At 40.2% G+C, this 24,779-nt stretch overlaps 1 protein-coding gene across 10 annotated transcripts in view; it reads right to left on the reverse strand.

The window, feature by feature from the left end:
- The window catches only part of Smg7 (SMG7 nonsense mediated mRNA decay factor), a 78,568-nt gene extending 56,089 nt beyond the window's left edge, over positions 1-22,479 (reverse strand). For 3 of the 10 annotated variants that reach the window (XM_020169571.2, XM_074047278.1, XM_074047281.1), the window contains exon 1: positions 21,214-22,455. In XM_020169571.2, the coding sequence (XP_020025160.2) occupies positions 21,214-21,242 (29 nt within the window). In that variant the 5' untranslated portion in view covers positions 21,243-22,455. Of the gene's footprint in view, positions 1-14,349; positions 14,480-21,213 lie in introns of all 10 variants that reach the window. The other 7 variants (XM_074047274.1, XM_074047277.1, XM_074047276.1 and 4 more) reach the window with 7 other exon arrangements.
- Positions 22,480-24,779: the final 2,300 nt, after the last annotated feature.

Raw genomic sequence — 24,779 nt, forward strand, 5'->3', positions numbered from 1 at the left:
GAATCCATAGGTGCAGACCTGGGAGAGGTAGTGTGACTACAGTTCTACTCCTTCCAGCTTGTAAATTCAAGTCTCAACATTACTGAAGACAACTACAAAGTCAATTATTTTCAACCAAGCTCATGCTATGGTCTCATTCCAACTGCCTATTTAGCACCTCAGCATAAATGTTGTTCATTAAATACTTCTTTCAATATCCATTATTCCTTTATTCCCTATTTTCATTAGAAGTGCTATCTTTTTTCCGGACAATTTAAAGATCATTAAACACTCTCCCTCTCCTTCACCTTCTATTTCTAGCCAGTTACTAAAATCTATTGATTATACCTGATAAAGTTTCTCACTGATGCTCTCCATTATCCTGGTTCCGGGCTTTCACTGTCTTTTACATGGATTTTGGCAGTTTTACCACTATCCATGTCTTCACTTGCACTGAGTTCCCAAATTTATTATACTAATTCTAACACATCAATTTCTAGCTTAAATAAACCCCGAACTAAGTAGCTTATCATCAAATACCTATGCTCTAGACACATGTGATTCTTCCTGTATCCATGATGATAGTATTGACAGTGACAGTGTTTTCTCTGCTGGAATAGCTTTCTCCAGTTCCTAACAAAATTTTTACTATTTTTAGGAAATGGTCTGTATTTCATAAAGCCTCATCTTATGTGAACCTATTAATTTCATATTTCTTATAGCACACACTACATCCTAACATGTTATTTCTTTAATTTCCAAGACTATAATTCATACTGTAACCCTCCCCCACTGAATTGCCTGGAGGAGTGCTTTATTATATAATCTTCCTTGAATACATATGTTGAATATAACTATAATTAAAATATTATTTGTGCATTTAAGCACCAAGATAATAAGTACAAAAGTACAATTTCACACACACAAAAAAAAGGTGTTTTTAAAAAATGCTTAAGAAAAATCCTTTGGTAGAAACTCCTTAGGTCTATACCACTACTGGCCAACAGAAAGCAATATAATGAGTCATATATATAATTAAACTTTCTAGTAGCTACATTAAAAAAAAGAAAAAGAATGAAATTAATTTTAATAATATATTTTAGTTAGCCTGACATATCTAAAATATTAGCATTTCAAAATGCCATCAATACAAAACTTATTTAAGATTTAAAATTTTTTCATACTAACTTGTCAAATCTGATGTGTATTTTATAATTATAGAATCTCTAAATTCAGTAGCTAAATTTTCATAGGATACACGTGATTTCTATTTAGATTTCACAAAACTTACTGGAATGGTCGATTTATATGCCAAAATTGTTCTTGATATACTGAGAAGTTTTCTAATAATTCAATCAAGCATAAATTCTTAAAATTTAAATTAGCTAAACACAATTTGAAATTTAGTTCCTCAGTGGTCTACAGCCATAGATGAAGCCTAGTAGCCAGCCTCTGCTACTGCCTTGGGTAGTGCAGTCAGTAAGCCATTCGTGAGAGAATCCACTGTTTAACACTACAGTTTTAACAAACCGTACACTTGGATCTATATCCCAAGATTTACATGCTGGAAACAATTCCCAGTGCAACATTTCTGGGAGTTAGGGCTTACTAAGAGGTGATAAATTAAGTCAAGAGGGTAAATCCTCATGAACAAACTGATGTCCTAAGACAGTGAGTTAGTTATCTTGAGAGTGGCTTCTTAAAAAGTTTCGCCCACTCTTATTCTCTCCTGCCCTTCTAATTAAGACACAAGTTTCTTCTCCTTATAAATTACCAAGTCTGTGGTGTTCTATTATACCAACAGAAAAGGGACTAAGACACTGATTAGGAACAGTTGTATTACTCATTCCTTCAACAAATATTTGAGGGCCTGCTGCTCTGTCTTAGACATTATTATAGGCTATGGGATATAGCAGTAAAGAACTGACAGAAGGTTCCTGCTTTCATGGAACTTATATTCTTGATAAGTGGTTGTAGGATGAGATAATGAGTAAATCAACATATAAAATAATCTACTGGGGATTACTGCCTGACATAGACCAGAGATGAGGTTGGGGAAGACACCTGGAAAAAGCCATCCTCGGATGGTGAGACCTCAGTACAAGCTGTAGGATGGACCTAGAAGTTGGGAGTACAACAGAGTAATTAGTAACCAGTCTCAGGGAAACTACAGTTGGCACATTTGGAGGTTCTTTCACTTGTTCTCCCTTGCCTAGCCCCAGAAGAAAGATTCAACTTGAGCATAAAGGTCCAGACCTGGGTGAGCAGCTGACTTTTTCAGTATCTTATTTAATACAGTCCTTAGCACCCTAGGTACTTTATATTTCACTGAGTAGAATTATATAATTCAAGACATGCTTACCCTGCTTTTTAACCTTTGCTCTCTGAGCTTCAATTTCCTAAATGAAAAGTGGGGGGCTAATAATGCTTATTTTGCAGGGTTAAAATATGTAAATGGATACTGTGAATGCTAATGTACCATATGAATAAGAAAAAATCCTGGGTTTAAAAAAGTCTTACAAACATTTATGTTCCTTGGATTGACCCTCACATGATAAATGTACTACATTACTGGTCTAAACTTGCGCTGCCCAACAGACACATGAGCTCTTGATACATGATTAATGTGACTAAGAAACTGAATTTTTCTGGGGTGGGGGCAGGCAATACTGGTGCTTGAACTCAGGGTCTCCAGCTTGCTAGGCAGGTGCTCTACCACTTAAGCCACACCTCGAGCCCTCTTTTCTTTTAGTTACTTTTTCAGATAGCATTTTGCTTTTTGCCTAATGGAGTGAAAGGAAAACCTCAAAACCTATCTACCTTCCTCCACCAACTATTCCTTTTTTCCCCCTTATTCAGAATGCATGTTTATTCTAGCAAGCGCAAATTGCTACTCCCTAAATGATAGAATGTCCAGTGTCATCAGCCTATCAACAGCCTAGCTGGTCCCCCTGGGGATGGTGGCATATTGGGGGCTGAAGGGAATCAGTCCTGGTCCCTACTGCTGGGAAGTTAGCACTCAGGAATGGCAGTAGCCAGGTCAACAAAGGATGCTCCTGCTATTTGGTCCATGCATAGCCTCCATTCCTTCCACATGGGCCCACGCAGCAAGCACCAGGGTGGCTGGGAAAGAAGGTTGACTGAAAGTGCCAGTTTGCCCACTTGATTACTGAGCACCTCCTGTGCAGTGAATGTCCTTTGGAGAGCATTCACATGGGACTGTTATGTTCATACTGTCCATCCTGAGGTCCATCCCCATATCTCTTCAGATTTCTTCCATTCCTGTTCTTCCAAATCTCTGTCAGCTACTGCCCACAAATTCAATTTCAGGCCATCTCTAAGTCTAAACCATGGGAACAATTAACTATTCTGTCCCCAAGTTCTGTCCCTTGGGAGGATTTGTCTTAACTATTGTCTTTCAAGAACACTCCTGGCCTGGTACTGTGGCTCATACCTGTAATCCCAGCTACTCAAGAGGCTACTGTAGGAGGATCACAGTCTAAGGGCATCAGGGGCAGAAACACTACACCCTGCCTGGCCATCTCCTGTCCCAGAAAGCAGTGTATGGAACACAGAGATCACTTGAATCTTCCACCAACTATTCTCATGTCATCATTCTAAACGTGAAGGTACAGTCAGTAACAATTTTTGGACAAGAGATGAGAAATATAGTTGTCTCTTGGTACTGCAGGAAATTGGTTGTAGGACCTCCTCAGTATCAAAATCCATGCATGCTCAAGTCCTTTATATCAAATAGAATAGTATTTGCAGGTAACCTACACATATCCTCTCATATACTTTAAATCATCTTTAGATTACATGTGATACCCAATACAATGTAAATAATACTACATTGTTTAGGGAATAGTCTATACATGCTCAGAACAGATGCAACTAGAGGGGTGCGTGGTACTAGGATTTGAACCCAGGACCTTCCACTTGAGTCATGCCCATAACCCCCAGACACAATTTCCTAAAAAAAAAAAAAAAAAAAAAAAAAAAAATTCAAAAAAATTTCAATGAAAAGCCTTCACCAAACAGCTGGTTCTATAGTAGTTAGGGTGAAAAACACCCTATGTTAGGATAACTGCCATGTGAATATGGCTTTCCACTTCTGTCCTGCTGGGCACCAAGACAGACCCAGAAATGTCTCTCACTCATCCATGTTATCTTTGATACAGAGTTTGTCAACAGAATCCTCATGCCAAGGACTCTCAACTATATAGTACTTATGTGTTCTCTTTGGTTGGGATTTCTTTTAGAAGTCTAGCATCTGAATTTTTAATTCCCTCTACTTCTAAGGTAGAACTTGATTTCTACTACAGATTTACCAGCTTCCCCTGCAGCTAGGGTGAGATGAATCAGGCTCATCAATGAATATACAAACTCCACATTTAAGTAGGAGCTGATGAGAGAAAGCAGGAACTGTGTATAATCCATCCTAAACATCAGCAGTTAACTGGATCAACAGCAGAGGAATGCTATCAGCTATAAATGAGATCAAGGATGCAAGTTATGGATCGAATCAAGGTTCTAGATAGTGTCTTTACAAGCCGCAATCTAAGGTATGATTTGAGGCACTGTTCAGTTTGTATAGCTGATGTGGAGGCAAAATGGTCTTCCTAAACTCCAGAATCTGTAAATATGCTAACCCAAATAAAGGACTTTCCAAATGTGATTAAATTAAACATTTTGAGAAAAGAAGATTATCTTGAATTATCTGGGTATGTACAATACCCAGAATCACAAGGATCCTAATAAATCAAAGAGGAAATGTGATGAGGGAAACTGAAGGTAGAGTGATGTGTTTACTGGCTTTAATGATGGAAGAGGGTCATGAGTCAAGGAAGGCAGGCTGCCTCAGAAGGAGGAAAGGGCAAGGAAAAAAAGATTCTCCTCTACTGACTGTAGAAGGTACAACCCCTTGATTTTTAATCACAGTGGCCCAGACCCATTTCAAACATCTGACCTCCCAAACTACAATGATAATACATTTGTGTTTTTTTTAACCCAAAATGTTAGTGATAATTTGTTACAGTGGCAAGAGGAAACTAATAAGCTGTTGAGCCAGGTTCCCCATCTCTTCATGCTTAAACAAGCCACAGTTGTTTCTGTTCCTCACCATTAAGACCTAACTAACATATTCCCTTTATCCTCCCATCATTACACTTAAAGGGAGTATTAGCATTTCATAAAAAGACAATGATACAGTTTTTGTTTCTTCTCAGCTTAAATCAAGTTTGCTTAGTTTTGTTTATATCACAGGGAATATTACTAATTATTTAGACTCTACCATTCCTTGAATACCAAGATAAGTCAACTGTTATGAGAAATTATGCAATAATTAATTTTTTATAATTAAAAATATAATCACATATAATTTAAAAATTTTTGCATACATTATTGGTCAACATTTACTGAATATCAAGGTTGTACCCAATTTAATTGTACCAAATTAAGAGAAATGCAAACATGGGAACAAAAAATGGTGACCCAAATAAAAAAATGTTCCTAATGAAAGAAGATTTAAGAATAAAGAGTAACACCTAGTTCATTTATCCAAGATGATTCAAAGGAAGACTTTCTGGAAGAAGAAACATTTCAAGGACGATGGAAGTCACCTGAAGAAAGAAGATTAAGACTCTAAGGTAAGTAAAAGAAAGTTGTCCCTTTTCTTGAGACAGAGTCCTGCTGTCTTACTTTCTATTGACAAAATGTTTAAGAAAAAGTAAATTCAAAGATGTCAGGCCACATACAAAAGTATAACAGTAATAAAGCTGCGCCTGAAGATGTAGCTCAATGGTAAAGTACTTACTGAGCAAGCAGAAGGCCTGAGATTTGATCCATAAGACCACAACTAATTGAGATTTTAATTTCATTCACGGAAAACTATCTTCCTTAGTTAGTGGTAGAAAGTGGCATATCAAAAAACAAAAACCAAAGGGGCTGGTAAACCATCCACCTAGCATGTTTCAAGCCCTGGGTTTGAGCCCCAGTCCTACAAAACAACAACAACAAAAACAGAAAGTGGCATGTCAACATCTCTATATAACTCTATCTAGTCAGTAAGGAAAAGGGAATCCCAATCTTCTGTAGTGACAAAAACTAACAAGTCATTCTCCACTTGTCCTATTAGCCAAGGTGGGTCAGAATTATTTGCTCTCATCATAGCTGATTCTCAATATTCCCAAGGGTCCTGGGAAATAAGACTGTATTTAAGCAGCAACACTAAAAGTAGAACTGCAGAAAGAGTGGCTATGAGGAAGAAGTACTAGGTCAACTGCTCAGTAAGATAATTCAAAGTAGTCTAAATGGGTTTCAATCTCCCCTTTCTGCTCCCTTCATGAGCTTTTTGGCAAAACTACTCTGCCCACTCCCTTATTCACCAAAACTAGGTGCATTAGAAAGGTTGAGACTGGTGAGAAAAGTTCATTTAGATTTTATATGTATAATTGTGTATAGTATGTTTTACAAATGTATAAACAATAAAAATAAAATAAAATAAAAATCTTACAATCCTAACCAAATAAAATGAAACTACAGATACTGTGATGTATGATTAGAACTGTGGATTCTGAAGCCTGACCCCTAGAGTTCCAAAACTCAGCTCTGCCACTTTGTTTATGACCTGGGCTTAACTATGTGAGCCTGTATGCTCATCTGTAAAACCGAACTTACCTCATGACTGCTGTAAGAATTTAAAGAATTAACAAGCATACAGTGTTTGGAACAGCCGGCACAGAATGAAATATAAAGAACCAACAAGTAGCCTCTCTATATAGTTATTCCTCACTGCAAACCTATGCAAGCCTCAATGTCAGAAGTGAAAAACAAAGGTACGGCGACTATAGGTGATTTCTGAAGGGAGGGTTAACAAACTGATAAGGTAAATCAAAACTTTCCACATAAAAATTACTCTGAACAAGAAAAGTAGAGAAAGTACAAACAGATTCCAAACTAAAAAATAGCAATAACAATAAAGCCACAGGAAACATAAGAAAACGTAAGACTGGAGCAAAGTCATAACAAATGTTAGTAAACTAAAGTTCGTTCAAAATGTATGCTAAGTTTCCATTTCATGCCTGACTCTGAAAGCTACAGAAATACAACGATTAACAATACAGTACCTTTGCTCAATTAACTGCATTTGTGTAGGGGGAGGCAAAAAGGAAGAAATTATTTATGCTGCAGAGAATACAGATGATAATGAAGAGAGTCCATGGATTTAAAATCCAGGGAGGCTTTTGGTAACCTGGGGGAGAGGGGAAGGCAGAAACATGAGAACAATGAGTAAGGAATAGAATCAGCACAGACTACATTTTTAAGGTGATAAGTGGGTAAGATAAATGATACAACACCGCTAGGGGAAGATATATATAGAAGTTTAGGGGAGTTTGTGTAAATGCTTTTGATGAAGTTTCAATAAAAAGAAACAGGTTAAATACAAGAAATACTATCTGGGTGCCAGTGGCTCATGTCTATGATCTTAGCTATTTGGGAGGCTTAGTCAGGAGGATTGTTGTTCGAGGCCAGGCCAGGCAAACAGTTTGCGAGGCACCCATCTCCAAAATGGCCAGAGCAAAATCGACTGGAGGTGTGGCTCAAGTGGTAGAGCAAAGTCCTGAGTTCAAACCTAGTACCATAAAAAGAAAAATACTGTGAGATCCAGAGCAAAGACAAAAACTTTACTATGGAGGAAGGGAACTTTGTCCATTTTGAAAAGAGGAACAGAGGCCACACCTGTGGAGGAGGGAGCAGGAATAAGATCAGTCCCATCAAAAGGTTTCTACTTTTTGTTTGCTATAAAGACCATCTGCTAAGAGCGGTAAAGCCAGAAAATAGTGCATGTTTAAAATAACTGTAAAAAAGTGGTAAATGGTGGAGGTGGGGAGAGAACACATATTGAAGTAGAAGACTGCATTTAAATAGTAATTAGCCTGTCTAAAATTTTTTTTTCCAGTGGGGCTACCCATAATACCCAAAGAAGCATATTGTTGGAATCATTCAGTGTAAGATTTTCCCAGACAAGTGAGGTGGAAGAACAATGGGACAAGAGAAGGGAGGATACTGGTAAGATAGTAGGAAAGTGATCTCTAAAGAAGGGCAGTAAGAGAGGAAAGCAAAGACAAGAGGAGGAAGAAAAGGAAAAAGTAGCAAGACTGACTAATAGACAAGGAAGAATCAAAACACTAGAAGTCTTTTTTTTTTTTAATTTTATTATTCATATGTGCATACAAGGCTTGGGTCATTTCTCCCCCCTGCCCCCACCCCCTCCCTTACCACCCACTCCGCCCCCTCCCTCTCCCCCCCACCCCCTCAATACCCAGCAGAAACTATTTTGCCCTTATTTCTAATTTTGTTGTAGAGAGAGTATAAGCCATAACAGGAAGGAACAAGGGTTTTTGCTGGTTGAGATAAGGATAGCTATACAGGGCATTGACTCACATTGATTTCCTGTGCGTGTGTGTTACCTTCTAGGTTTAATTCTTTTTGATCTAACCTTTCTCTAGTTCCTGGTCCCCTTTTCCTATTGGCCTCAGTTGCTTTTAAGGTATCTGCTTTAGTTTCTCTGCGTTAAGGGCAACAAATGCTAGCTAGTTTTTTAGGTGTCTTACCTATCCTCACCCCTCCCTTGTGAAAACACTAGAAGTCTTAATAGGAAGCAAATTAATGGAGATTAAGCTGTGGTCAGAATGGAATGACTGAATTTAAGATCTAAAGAGTTCTAAAGAATAGCAAAGACTATGGCATGGTATGAATATATATGAAGGTCAATGTATGAAGAGAAAGGTTAAGAGATCTAAAAAGCAAAGTATTAAAAAAAAAAAAAAAAAAGCATTCCAAGAAAACAATGACCCTGTGTTATATGACGTAACTTTAGGAAATAACAAACTGCACCTCCCTTCTGGAAGTTCATAATATATATCAGTTACATGTTATGAGAAGTCCTATCTTAAACAAACTAGTTTTACTTAGTATTCTTAAATTTATTTTGCCTTACAAATACTGTTAATCCTAATGCATATGAATATCCCAGAGGTATATGCTCAACAGAATACACCCTAAGAAATGCTACAGTACTGGACAGGGTTGCCCACATGGGATACAAGTAAAGGTATCAAAGGGTCTGCTTAAAAAAAGGGCAGGGGGATTGTATGAGACTCTCAGTCCTGGAGAGGACCTGTGGAAATGGGTGTTTTTAAACACTACTAGGGCTATAATAAACAGTTTGACTTTCTGATCTTTATGGCATCATCTACTGCGTTACTTTCCTATTGTTGCTCTAATGTTACCACAAATTTAGTGGCTTAAAACAACACAAATCTATTATCTTATAGATCTGAAGGTGAGAAGTCTAAAATGGGTTCTAGTGAACTAAAATCAAGGTGTACCATGGCTGCGCTGCTTTCTGGTGGTTCTAGGAGAGAATCTTGTTTTTTGCTTTTTCCTGGTTCTGGAGGCTTGCCTGCATTCCTTGACTCCTGGCCGTCTTCCATCTTCAAAGCCAGAAGAATGCCATCTCTCTAGTTCTACTCTTCTGCCTCCCTCTTCCACACTTCAAAGGTTCCTTGCCATTAGACCCACCAGACAATCCATGATAATCTCACTTGAAAGCCTGATAACTAGCAAGTTAAATTCCATCTGCAACCTCAATCCCCCCTTGGCCAAGTAACATACAGTAAAATGGTCATGGATTCCAAGGATGAGCATGTGGACATACTGGAGGGATGAGGTAGAAAGGACACTTAACAAAATATTTTGAAATGTGAATAAACTTTTATCCAAACAGAAACATAAGGATATTCCTAACAGCATTTTTAAAGTACTGAAGTCAGAATAAACTTTCATTGGTAGGAAATCAGTTTATAAAATTGTAATACATACAACAGAACAATAAGCTAATAGACAAACCACTATGAACACATCTTTGGTAATATGTAAGAGGAAAAAAATTACAAAAAAACATTATGACATATAGCACAACCCATTTTTCAAGGATGTACATACAAGTATGCAGATATGTTTTATGAACACATTGACAAAAACCTGAATACAATCCTGGATGGCAAACTGACCACAAATCCTATGTAACTGAATAATCCACACTTAGGTGTGTTGTCCCAGCAGTGGCTAGCACTCTTTCACTGTCATATGATCATGCTTACCACTGTTTTTTATTTCTAAAACAAATATGTATTACTTTCCTAGATACAAAAGTGGTAAGGACCTATATTTACATTTATGCCCAGCCAACCTAGACCTCAATCCTCCTATTTACACTTTCTGCATAGCTGGAATGACAGGCCTGCAACCACCACACTCAGTTATTGGTTAAGGTAGGGTCTCCCAAACTTTTTGCCTGGGATGGATTCAAACCGTGATTCTCCTGCTCTCTGCCACCTGAGTACTAGGATTACAGGCATGAGCCACTGCTATCAGCCTACAATGATATATTAAAAGTTAAAATTTTATTCATATTTATTATTATTTAAGATATATTATATGAGCTATGTATGTGCACACAGGCAAAATTTTGCAGGTATCCTAAGATACTCTTTAATATTGAAACAGCTTATTGTGGTTCTCTTAACAGTATGATTTTTATTTTTTTCCTTCACCACTAGTAAGTAGAAAAATTCCAATAATGTCTTTAACACTATCTTCCAGATGCATCTGTTTTATCTCACTACTAATTATCCTATTTCTATACAATATCTCAAAGAAAACCTGGTTAAGTGATTACCTGATCAAAAATAACAAAAACTAAATAATAATTTATAACCTGTCTAAGAAGCAGTGTTAGTAAAACATTTTAATATACTATATTCTGACCCACATGGCCTTTGTGAAGAAGCAGGAAGGAAAAAGGACTCAATTTCTGTGATCTGTGAGTAGAATTTTAGAAAATGGACTGGGATACATGCATCAATATAGCAGTTATATAAATATAAGAGACTTTTAGAATCATACTTAAAATAGATACTACAGAAGCTATGACAGAGGGCTGGGGTATAGTTCAGTGGTAAAATGATGAGGCAGTAGGTTTGAACCCAGCATGGGGGCGGGGAAGAGACAGAACAGGGACAGGCAAAACTCTAACCAAAAAAGTCTACAATGTATTTTTTTCCTTTATGACAGACCTGAACTGAATCCAAAGAGACTCTGATTAACCTTAGTAACTAAAGATTTCTGAGGTTTCCACACAATACTGTAAAATTCTTCCCCCACCTCTACCTCCGTTCTGTATCTCCTTATCTCAAGAGGTGAGGATTCTGTAAATTAACTTCTACAGTCCAAAATTGTTTTCTAAATTACACATACTAAAACTCTCATCATCTCCCACATAATGTTCCAAATAACTAATTTTTACCCAAGAGGAACTACTCACAAAAGGAGGAAGAAGTCACAAGCCTGTGTATCTAGAAGGAAGCACTGCACAGATCTTTCTCTTGTGTCTCCCTACTCCAGGAGGAATGTGTGCAACAGACCACTCAAATATAAACTGCTCCCTTAAGATTAATGGCCAGGTTTGTTGAAAGAGAACTTGGACCTCCAAAGAAAACACAAAATGAAAGGGGGACTAATTAATGTACCTTCAATATAACTGACTGCCAGTTTCATCTCAACATAATATTTTACATCTTAATCATTCCAAGTATCAGCCTTTCGTAGTCCCTCAAATCACTGCCCTGAGGCATTTACTCATTTTGTTCCTCTGCCTATACTCTTTCCTTCTGTTTTCACTTGGCTAATTCTACTCATCCTTTAAAACTGAGCGCAGCCTGGGCAGGCTGAAGCAGGAGGATCATTTTAGCCCAGATGGGGACCAGTCTAGGCAACATACTGAGACCCTTCAGTGGGTATTCCCTGTAACAAAAGCATGATAATTTATTCAACACCCATTTTGTACACTATGCATTTAAAAAACAGTGACATGGTCTCTATCACACTCAGTCTAGCTATAGATATAAAAACACATATGAAAAGGGAATAAGCATAAAATGAAGAAAGTATAAGTACCTAATCACTAAAAGTCAGGAAATGCTCTGGGTTCAAAGAATGTAGAAATCACCAGAATAGACAAGGATGTCCACATTAAAAAGATGAAGCACACACTGAGCTAACGGAGGGTTGCACATCCTACAAGAGAAATGGCAAGGGAAGAATAATTTAAGTAGGAATAGACACTCATGTATAGAAGACAATGAGCAAATTATTCTAAGACAATTGGTTTCTCTTACAGGGTAAGGAGATGCCACTGGCAAAAGGAGATGAGGGTTATTTTATGGAAAGCCAACAACGCCAGATTAAAATCATTTACAAACACTTTTTCAGAAAACTTATATAGAAGCAATGGAAAAGATTTATTTGCAGTGGGACAGGTGAAGGGGAGTCAGAAGGAGAACCAGAACTTAGTATGAAGGAAAACCAGACTTAATTTGTTAAACATACAGAAACCTTTACTATTTTATTTTAACACTGACAGAAATTTAATCAGACCCATGTTCCATTTTGTAGATAAGAAATCAAGACCGGGAGACTGTAAACTGTTGATCTAAATGGAGTAGTGGGCAGTGTTTAAAGCCAAGTCAATGCTTTCTTCTTGCTATGTTGCTTCTTGTAGGAAGAACTTTAGGCAAGATACCATATTTCAACAGTATGGGTAAAAAGTTGACAGTATTGGCAAGGAAAAAGGAGAGACAAGAGGAAAGGAACATTTCCAAAATGGTATCAATGTAGAAGAGGGTAAAGGAACTAGGAGAACTCAAAGATGACTGCAAGGGTTTAAAACTGGACTGGTAAGTAGGGACTGGGGTAACACACACACAAATAGCAGCATCACTGAGGAAAATGAGAACCTGGTGGAGAAAAGGGGAAGCATGTAAAGAATTAACTTTTAAGGGTAAAGATGTAACTCAGTGGTAGTATGTACTTACCTAGCATGTGCAAGGTCGGGGTTTCCATCCCCAACACGGGTAAATAAACAAACAAATAAATAAATACATAAGAGTTTACTTTTTAAGTGTTGAGCTTGATATGACAGTAAGACTTCTAAACTGAGGAATGTCAGAGCTACTATATGCCAGAAACATTCTAAGCACTGTTTTTTGTTTTGTTTTTTTAATTTGTTTGGTGGGGTGCTTTTTTTTTTGGCAGTATGGGATTTGAACTCAGTGCCTTAGGCCAACCTCTAGCCCTTTTTGTTTTAGTTATTTTTCAGACAGGGTCTCAGTCTGTTGCCCAATCCAACCTTGGACTGCAATCCTCCTACCTGTACCTCCTGTGTAAACTGTGATTACAGGCATGAGCCACCTCATTCTAAGCACTTTACACATTAACCCATTCAATCATTACAATTCTGAGATGGATATTTTATCCCCACTGTGGGGAAACTAAGGCACAGAAAGTCTGAGTAGTTAGCCAAGGTAACACAGCTAGTTAAGTGGTGGACCTATAATTTAGAACCAGGCAGTTACATCCCAGAGACTATCCTCTTACAGCACTATACTCAACTGCACTTTATTATTTTGTTTCTGCCTATTTTATTAGAGTTTATAACTCTCTGAAGGCCAAGGGTGTGTCTTAGACCAATGTGTCTATTCAAGACCTCGCACAAAGAGCTATACTAAGTAGATGCTTGAAAATTTTAAGCAATGATAAAGCAGTGCCAAGCAAAAATACTGTGAGTAGATTTGATATCTGAGGAAAAGAAATGATGAGGACAACAGGAATGTGGCATTCCTCTCTTTCTGCCATGGGTGGGGTGAAGTGAGCCAGGAAAATTAAACAGGTAGGGTAACCATAATTTGCAGCTGCAAGCATCAGGACTTAAGAACTTCTCAAAGGATCCCTGGGTACACCTCATAGCTAGTATGAGCTACATGGTAACTGAGTACTTGTGAGCCTAGTAAAACTACCGGAGGGCATATTCTTTTTACTTCCAGAGACTTGGGATATACTTTAGCCCAAAGTGAATGTTTACTGATGAGATGGATGAAAAAGGGATATGAAAGAGAACACAGAGTGATGGGTCATTATGAAGTCTTTGGCACCTTTGGAAATGTCAACTTCAGTGCAGTACTAAGGGGAAAAAAAAAAACTGGACCACAAGAAAGGGAAAAATATGCTGTAGAGATAATTTGAAATGCTTAGCCATAAAACAAACATAAGAAATGACAGAATTTAAAGGGAAAATCAGAACAAGAAAGGACTTTTTTAGGAGAAAACTGAGATTGGTTCACACAAAGAAAGACTGGTAAAGAGAATCATTTAAAAGACTAAAAAAGAGCAGCACAACTGAAACAGATTTTGGAAGAATAGTACACATTCAAGAACACAGGTAAAGGGTGGGATTCTGTAGAAACCTACCTGCAGAAACCTAGCAAACTGCTCTTCTCTTTTTCAGATCTGTACCAGTCATCAAATCTTCAGAACTACTGCTTCCTCATCTCTACTTCTCTGTCCACAAACCTTTCTTACCTATGAAAAACTTAGAGGTCTGGTCAGAATACTAATGTCATTTAGAAGATGAGAATGAAATTTTTTTTAATTTGCAAAAAAAAAAGGACCCTTAAGATGTTCCTCCTTTTTGAAATGTCAATTTGCCCAACATTCACTTTTAAAACTCCCACCCATCTTTCCATACCCAGATGTAATCTCACCTCTTCCATGATGCCCTCCTCACCCCAACTCCACCTCTATTGGAATATCTTCCTTACACATTACCTTTGTTTATCTATCACAACATTTACCACTTTACCAGCCAAAACAGTTACTTAAATGTCTTTCTTCATTATCTTTGAATTTGTCATATGCCCCATGACTGCACTCTACACATAATATTCAATAATCACCAGCAAAATAAATATCACATCAAAAAAGCTAAAATATGTACAAGTGTTTAATGAGTAAAGTATGAACACGGTAACTAGCCTACTACTACCTGAGAGAAAACTAGTAAGAAAAGCTTAAGAAATAATCTGTGACTTGGAGGAGGAGAAAGTAAGAAAATGAACCTATACTATGTGCTATAGTTTAGATCTAGAATATCCCCCAAAGGTCCATGTGTTAAAAGTCTTGGTCCCTGGAGAATGTGGAACCTTTAAGAGATGGGGCCTTAAGGGAGGCTTGAGGTTTCTGGGGGCGTGCCCTCAAACGAGATTATGGGACACAGGTCTCTGTGCTTGCTCTTGTGCACCTCCCCCTCACCTTTCCCAGGCACCAAGAGGAGAGCAGCTTGTTCCACCATGTACTTTCTGCCATGATATGCTGCTCTATCACAGGTCCAAAAGCAACAGGGCCAACTGACCAGGAACTGAAAACCTGAACCAAAACAAACCTCTTCTCTGTAATCTGGTTATTTCAGGTATTTGATACAGTAATGGAAAGCTGACTAACATATTACGTGCTTATGTTATATCTTTCCTAAATATATTTTTCTAAATGAGTGGTTCTCAATTACAGTGAATTTACACCTCCATAGAACATCTGGCAATGTGTGGAGACATTTTTGGTTGTCACAAATTGGGGAGAATGATATTGGCACCTAATAATGGGTAGAGTACAGAGAGGCTGCCAACATCCTACAATGCACAGGGAAGCCCCCTACCCAATGACAAATTACATGGCCCAATATGTCAAGTGCCATGGTTGAGAAACCCTGTTCTAAATGAAGTAGACAAAGTTTAAAAAAAAAAAAAAGAGTTGCTAGTCTGCTTGAGATTCCTAAAGTTTTCTTAAGTAATTAGCAGAATTATAGTAGAATTCCTCTTCCCACTGACTAGAAATTGGGGTCTAAGGGAGAATAGAAACAACTTTCCTAAGCAGCTCCAATTATACTCTAAAAAGAAAAGAACTGGTTACAAGTTTTCACTTACCGTGTGTCACGTTTGCCAAAAACTCTATCTCTGTATTTTCTTGTAATTGCTGATTTAGCTTTTCTCAACTACAGTCTCCCAGGTCACTGATAAAGTCTATTCACAAGTGATACAACAACTAAATTTAAACATAGTTTGATTGCAAAACTTAAATGACAATATGTGACAACCATCTGCCATCATACTTGTATAAAGAACAACAATTCACCATCCACAAGGCATCTGCTTAATAATTTATTCTCTGAACAGGACAATCAGTTAAACTAACCCATCTAAACTTTCAGGTGCTCACTCATGTTGCTAATAAAAATCTGAAAATGTAACTAGGGAAGACTGCAAATAATTTCACTCTAATATAAAACAAACCACTCTCCACCCTAAAAGTGCCTCATGAGAAACTTGCTATACTGGTGGGTCCAGACCTTACTGTATCTATTAAAAACAACAGCAAAAAGCCCAGCAACTCCTTCCTCTAGCATAAAGGTAGATGACAGCAGCTGTTAGAAGGCAAAGAAATGAAACAAAGACTAAGACAGGAAGTATACATTTTGAATCCAACTGAAACCACCACAAGGGAAGCAGAAATTAGCTGCTTAGCTAATTTAGCCAGTCAATATTCAAGCAGGTAATATACTATAACAAAGACATAAAAGATATATAAAAAAACTTAGAAGCCTCAAGATACACTCATTTTATTTCAAGTAATTTTACCATATTTGGTAAAGCAGCAAGTTTGAATTTTTCTGAAACCAAAGCTACCTTATATCCTATAAAGGATTAAGCATGGTGAAGAGAGGGAGGAGGGGGCAAGGAGAAGACGACTTTGAGGACCACACTAATTAATATCAGTGTTGCTACAGAACTTTTTGAAGCTTAGGAGACAGTGATATCAGTCCCAGCATTATTAGATTCTTCTAGAACTTAGAGGCCCATCCATTTATTCCTCCCAATGCTCTAACTATCCTCCCTGTTCCTCTCTTCAGGTTAGGCTAAGGCTCTGCTTACTACTTTATTCAGCCTCATTCCAAGATTTACACATGTTATCATATAATATGTTGGAAATATCCTCATTCCCATTTAAATGACAACCATTTTTCTGTCGTCTCAGAAAACAGTTCTGTGGTTGTTAAAGATATGTACCACTGGAATGCCTTTTCACTACAGGGGTATCACTAGAAAAAAAAGTCCTCACAAAACAATTTGTGGATCTTTCCTTCAAAGGAGTTGAACAGCAGGAATCACCTGGTACACATTTCACTGAAACACCCACAGCATAGGAAAAAACCTAAGACAGAAAGGGAACAGTGAAGAAAGGAAGTTGGAAGGAATACAGAGCGTGAATAGTGCATCTCACAGCACACGGATATCATTTAGTGGCACCTGTACCACCTTTTATGACCTGTTGGACTGGTATTCCCTATGGCTACGATTATTCTTTCTCAACTTCCAAAACAACTTTGATGCTGTCTTCTCTGTCTGCTACTTTAATACTTCTTCACCCCTGCTTTTCCGTCTCTGATATGTTAATTTCCCTATTTCTATTCTTTCAAAATGCCATTCTTTTAAAGCATACTGTACCTCACCTACTATCTCATCTATGGCCTATCCTCACCCTTCTTCTGCCCCTACCAAATGAACTACAGACAGTGTACCCTTTTCTTTTACTTAACAGAGATATCAAAGTCTTTTAAAATCTTTCACCTTTTTTTTTTTTTTTGCTTCAATTTGGGTAATACTTTCCCAAAGCTTTTCAGCCTAGAATCTCTGTATTTATGGCCATTTCCTATGTTTATAAAATTTAAGAACTATTTTCAACTTATTCACTTGAATAGGAGTCATATCAGTCTACTACTAGAAAAAAATGACACTTCCTTCTAACAACAACATCACCTCTTTCCCATATAAAGGTTAGCTTCCTTCCATCTCTGCTCTATTTCTGTAACTTGAGACTAATTCAGTCTCCCTTATGGTGAGTTACTTGGTCTTACTGGGGCTTCTTACTTCATACCCTCATGTCTCATTGTTTTGAAACTGCCATCTTGCTCCCTCATTTCTAACTACCCACCATTTCAATGCCAAACACCCCAGCTCATTCATTTACTCTTTAAGAAATTACTATTCAGCTGAGAGAAAATTAATTTTCATCTACATGATGGAAGATCTGTAGCTACACAATTTAGAAACTGCCCAGTCATGGTCTCCACCACTGACAAAAGTAAATGAAACTCTTCCTAAAGTCAAGATCACAAAGAATAACTGTGGTACTGTTAACCACACTCATTCAACAACACCCAGCAGCCTGAGTTTCTATAAAAACCAACAGTTCTATTTTCAAAGAAGGTGAACACAATAATGCCACCTTGAAAACATTCTCCAGTCTCTCCACAGCCGCTTTTAAAATGGACTGAGTATCTAAAGGAAAAGGAGGGAAAGTAAGGCTGGTACAAGCCTTTTTTATCACTCATCATTCTGCCATACACACATACCTCAGCCCCAGACTCCTATCAGCCCCAAGACTTGCTTAGGACAGACCCACATGATTAAGATTAGCTCCCAGAAATTTAAAGGGACTCCATTTTTTGCCTATTCAATTTCAGCTGGAAACATTTAGGCTATTTAAACCTTGTGTTCATTCTTTTTCTTTTTTCCCTTCTTCAAGAAGTTCACCTCAAGCTGTCTACCACTGATTCCACAACCTAAGGATAAGTCTTCTCTACCACTACCACACTGTCTTATACACTAGAAGGTACTCTAGCACAGAAGCCTCTCAAAGCCCACTTCCTATTAAAAGTTACTTTCCCAATCTGCTTTCCAACACACCTTTCTAGTTCTACACCAAGACCTTATTTCTGGTATTAAGTATCTGCTATTTTAGTACATAGTAGTTTTCCTAATACATGGCTGTGAACATCACCTCAGATTCTCTATCGTCAACCCAGTCTAGCTATAAACTACAGGTTATAACATTCGAGACCCTCTTAAGTATGGTATCCTTATCAAATAGTCCTTTTCTGATCACCTTGTTTGTATAAAACAGTACATCTCTTTCTTACTTTACTTTTCTTTCTAGCACTTGAAATTCCATATGTATTTATCTGTTCATGTTTGTTAATTATGTCTTTTTACTAAAATAAACACTTTCATGTTCACTCTGTTGTTCACCAGTGTGGCCTCAGTATGGAGAATATAGAAAGCTCTCTACGTATCTGTGGAAAGAATGAATGGATACAGACAAGTAGTACAGTGTAACTGACCTGAAGGTAGAAGACCAACCTAGGAATTAGTTTCTACAAACCAGCTATATTATCCTCAACAATTTTAACTTCTTTGAACTCACATTCTTAATTTGCAAAAGGGGTAAAACTCGATATAACTCTTAGGCTTTTTTAGCTGTTATCACCCTACATCGTTGTCTAACTGAACACTGCTTCCTCTACTCCCAGATCCCTGTCTACATATTTCTGTTGAATTTCCTTCCATTTGGAATCCACATCCCTCCTCTTAATCCACATCCCTCAGAATACTGATCATCCTTAAAGTTTATAGTAAGTGCTATTTTTCTTCAAGCCTAACAAATTGTAAAGTCTGTTAAGAGAGTAGAGTTCTCACTTTCTATTCTTAGCAATTGGTACAATACCTCCCATACAGGTGATCAACCAAACAACTGATAGAACGGGCAAATGAAGAAAGGATGCTTTTCCTAATTCCCCCTAATTGTTCAGGTAATCTTCTGCCTTTGGACTCATAACACTTGGTATCTTTAATAGTATTTACCATATTACACTCAGTGCTGTTATTAATGTACTCTTCTAATAGATACTAAACTGCAAATTCCTTAAGGTTAAGTACTGTCCTGATAGTTTCCATCTCCCTCTACAACATCTACCACTGTAGTTGTATTTTTAAGCTTATCCGACATATTACACAATAAAGGGTACTAAGAAAAAAAAAGTCTCAATATATAGATAACAGATACCATTCCAACCGTCCTTGGCATATGTACTGTATCAAACTCAGGCATTCAAGCACAGTTCAAAGATCTCATTATTCTCTCCTCTCCATACTCTACTTAATAAACAGATTGCTATTTTCAAAGGTTGAGTAGCTGTCCCATGTATCACACAATCACTTGTCTTCCCTTGAAATGTATGTGCGTATGTCGGGGGAGGGGGGGTCCCACTCACATCAATACTTTCACTTCATTAAACAGGTTAAGTGACTTTTCTGTTCATTTCTGACTTCTACCTCCAATTCCCTCCTCTGCAAGACATGAAACCACTTTTTAGAAAACATCTTCCCATAAGGTCTACCTTTCTCAGTTCTGCTCCTGAAAGACTAGTTTGTCTTCTCCTTTTCTAAGCAGTAGCAACTCCCCAACTAATCTCAGACTTTAAAAACCTCATTTTTTCTCTGCCACCAAGACCTCTTTAGCGCTACCTCCACGCTCTTATTCAGCATCCAGGGAACCATTCTGGCTGCACAAAAGCAGGTGTCTTTCTTTTTAATATGCTCTCGACATCAGGCACTAAGTTCCAACGTATCTGCATCTTCTACTTCCTGAAATGTGCATCAATCGATGCCCTCCCCCGACCGCAGACACACATCTCACATACAGACACTGTACCCATGCGTCACTCTACCTCCGACATGCAAGTTCCTCACACCAGTCTTCATGAATGCTCACGACTCTTAGAATGGTATCTTCCAACCACATTCATTCTAACCCAGTTTCTTCCGGGGAACACAACCTCCCTCTTTCCTCACTTCCCCATCCATTCCCCTTCTTCATGCTCCCTCTACCCAGCCAACTAACCACAGATGACATTATTTTCCAGCACTCCCAATCCCGCGAATGCAGAACGAGCTCCTGTTTCCTGCGGTCTCCTCTCCCCGCCCCCCAACACCCCAGGTGTGCTGACTTCCTCGCGCATCGCTCCAGCCAGCCTCATGCCACGCCGCGTTTCCCCTACTACCAGGATCGAACTCCTCCACACCCACCTCCACTCCAGGTGGCCGCCGGCTCCCCGGGCGCCCCTGCCCTCCCCTCGCCGGCGAGCCTGAGACCCCAGGCGCGCGCGCACACACATTCTCACGCTTCCCCAACCTCCTTCCTCGCACCCCGGCCGGCTGGCTTTGCTTGGAGCTGAGCCCAGCCGGCGGGGACTAGGTACCCATGCAGCCGTATGTGTGCCCGCCCCGCCCCCTCCCGCGGACCCCCTCGCTGCCCCCCGCCTCCCTACCCGGGAAGAAGAGGACGCCGCAACTCCCCCACCACCCTGGACATACCACCTCTGTGTCTGTTGCTTCCAGCCCCAACCCTGCTCCCACCGCGTCCCGAGCCGGCCTTGGCACTCACCGGAGATACTGCGCGCTCTGCAGGCTCATCCTCCGCCGCCGCGTCTTCCCGCGAAGCCTCCGTGGGTCTCTCAGGCTCCTCGGAGCGGCCCCGCGGCCCCGCGGGTGCTGGCGGCCGCCGCCATCTTCCTCTCCTCCGGCTCCTCCTCGCTCGGAGGTGGGGGGGCGGTGAGTGAGGCGAGGGGGAGGGAGCGGGGAAAGCTGCTCTAGCTACTGCTCTGGCCCGTGGGGCGCAGGGACACTTCGACCCGGGAGGAGGGAGGCGGAGGGAGAAGGGAAAGGGGCGGGGGAAAGAGGAGGGAGAAGTAGACGAAGGAAGTCGGGGGGGGGTCCTCTCGCGAGATTTCAGCAGCGCCGGTCCCTCCGGGTGATTTCCGCCTCTCTGTATCGCTCCCTCTTGGGATCGGCAAACTTTGTGGCGCCTCTGCGGCTGCTGAGGGGCCTGCTGGTGTCACCTGGTGCCTTCCTGACGATCCAGCCCTCTTCCGTGCAAGGGGGCAACCCCAGCCTCACCGGGAACATCGAGCCCAAATCAACCGGGAGTTACACTTAAAGTCTTCCCCCGTCTTTCCACTCCACCCGGTTTCTCGCTTCCTTTTTCCACTCCTTCACTCTTCCCCACCGGAAACGTCGCCCTTTCCTCTTACAGTTCCGCCCTCCAGTCCTTCGACTCCTGTCGCGCGCTAGAGTGACGCGAAGGCCTCCTTCTCTCTGCTGCCCCTCCCCATGCACGTTGGTAGACTGTTGAAGGGGATTGGGTGGAGCCCAGGGTGGAAGAGAAAGGAAACCAATCGGATTGGATAAGCGGCTGCCATGGAAACTGGAGGCTGTGGTTGTATTGTCATAGTAACCGGTGTGCGCGGGCAGGGTGACCCTCCCCTTGGCGAATGGATTCCCGGGAAAACGCCTTGGATTCCCCCTACCTCCCCACCCTTGGGTTTCCCAGCCATCTAAAAGCCTCCCTCAGGTTAAGAATCGAGGTAGTTCTCCTGGGCCGTGAGGTGAGGTCCATTTTTCTCCTCCCTTCCCACTTCCCGCAGCAATTTCGGGGAGACCCCGAGGCATTCACCGTGGGCATTCCCACCCGCCCGCGAGCGGGAACCACCTCCATAGTTTCCCCACCGAGCCGGGCGTGGAGAGGACCGGGCCTGTACCGAAGATGCTGGGCCTGAAGGCTGACTGGTGGCGGGCTGGAGCAGGAAGGGCGCGAGCGAGGCGGCGAGGAGAAGGGCTTGGGGGTTCCCCACCACCGCCTTGGGGCTGTGGGAGGCGGGATCCTGGCAGTTCGGGGTCCCCGAGGGAGGAGAACGGCACCCGACGCGCGCGATTCCTCTCCCGTTCCCGCAAAGATAGCCGACGTTTCCTGGCGAGTGGACCCTTCCCCGAAATCCCCCCACCCCACCCCATACCTACTGAGCTCCCACGGGCCTGCAAGAGCAGACCCGGGTGAGGGTGGGAACATGTCCTAAAGGGCTCACAAGTGGTTTGCGTGCTTTTAGAACCACGGACCAGCGAGAGGCTCACTACTGCTACCCCTCCCGAGCCACCCCCCGGGGTCCCGCTTGATTATAAAAGAGCTAACTCCAGTTCTGCCCTCCTCTGCAGCCTTCCTCCTCGTCGGTGTATTTTTGGGGTGGGAGCGGAAAACAATGAGTAAAAAAGTATATGTATGAGCACGAAGGTCACATGAAAGCAGTCTTCCTAGGCAACGAATTGTCCATTTTTTAGGAACAAATGTTTTTCAATGTTTATTATGTGCATTTATTGTCAGGTTTGGATCTAAAACGCATAAAGAATGAGGTTAATAATTTGGAGTCAGTGAGAAACAGCTAGAGAAGTCATTCTGATGGCATGAAGGGATTGTTTGACATTTTACAGATTTTTATTTTCAATTCATTTGTGGAGTCTCGTAAGCAGTTATCCCCAAACACTTTAGAATATGTAAAGGCATAAGTATCCAGAATCACTGGATAGATAAAACCAGGATTCCGATGCGCCCTTTTGCTTTGGTTTGCTTTGGGTACCGGCTTCTGGCTGTCTTACCGAAGAGGTACTTTCCAGATCCTTTTACGTGAGGCCGCCCTATTAAAGACTGAACCAATGTTTATTTGGAACATCACGTACCCTGTAAGTTTGGTGGAAATGAAAGTACAGCTCACTTCGAAAGCAACCTCAAGGACAGATTGTCATTAACGAAATAGAAAGTGAACTCTGCCCCTCGTGCTGCAAGCAAGCGCCCAGTGTGATGCGCTGTGACGTGGGGGTTTATGGCAGTACAACGCCAGCAACCTTCCACCCACGCCCAGTCGCTGCCCACTCCCGGGAAAGAGCGCCACCTAGTGAGAAACTGGTCACATCTCTGGCCTGGCCTCCTCCTCCCCTCGGCCCTGAGAGCCAAAGGAGGGAGATTGTTATGTATACTACCTTAAATATCATACTTTTCTTTCCTGAAGTGTATTGATTAAAGATTTTGCCAGAATGAAACTTTAATTACCTCCTTACTAATTGTCTATTATAACCTTTTATGTCTGGAGCACATATCTCCAGTAAACAGTAATCGTCCATACACTCCTGGTAGGAAATCTACGAATATATTAATTTCTTCTCACTTGGGATCAGAAAGATGAACCTTTTGTTATGGTTTGATGACTGATTTATTCAGTAAACATTTACTGAGCCCTATCATGTTGCAGGTACTGTTACTATGGATATCACAGTCCTTGTTTTGAAAGAACCCAAGTCTGGTAGAGGCATTAGAGTACAGAAATGATTAGAAGACAAAATAACTGGTGCAGTAATTGAGGCAAGAACAAAGTAGAAACATAAGTGAGGTCAGAAATAAACTTTGTAAAAAGAAAGTTAAATGGAGGGCTGGAGGCGTGGCTCAAGAAGTAGAGCATCTGCTTTATAAGTGTGAAGCCCTGAGTTCAAACCCCAGTACTGCCAAAAAAACAAAAACATGAAAAAGAAAAGGAACCTTATAAATTCTTCAATGACTTTACAATATCCCAACAAACTAGAGAGAATAATAATACTTATATTTTACAGATCATAAAACATTGGTGCTAATATTAAAAATAACTTTCAAAACTCAATAGGACTTACGAAAAGTTTTACTTGGAATTTACGTATTGATACTGCACATTTTCCAGTATCATCTCTTTCTACTGCTCCAATCAACAGACTTAAATCAAAAATTAATAGACCTGTAGAATACAAACATCTGTCTGCAATAAGTTTTATTAACTTTTTCTCCTGAAAATATAAATTATATATAAGCCAAAAGAAATTTTAAAAAGCTGCCTCATTTCAATTAGTCCTACCTGATTTTAAAGTTGTTTGGTTTGACTGTTTGGCTAAATGATTTCATGGAAAGTGTGTAAGTTAGCAGACCTCTTGAGTATGCATCTTGGTTCTGTCATCTCAGTGTCTGAACTTGAGTTTGCTGAAGACACTACCTGTTACAGGCTTCTGTGAACTCTGATGATGATACATGTGACTGAGTTTATATGTGTCTGATATACAACACTGGGACTTGATAAAGGCTCATTTTCTTTCTATCCTCTT

The sequence above is a fragment of the Castor canadensis genome, chromosome 11, assembly GCF_047511655.1.
Source record: "Castor canadensis chromosome 11, mCasCan1.hap1v2, whole genome shotgun sequence".
NCBI lineage: Eukaryota > Metazoa > Chordata > Mammalia > Rodentia > Castoridae > Castor > Castor canadensis.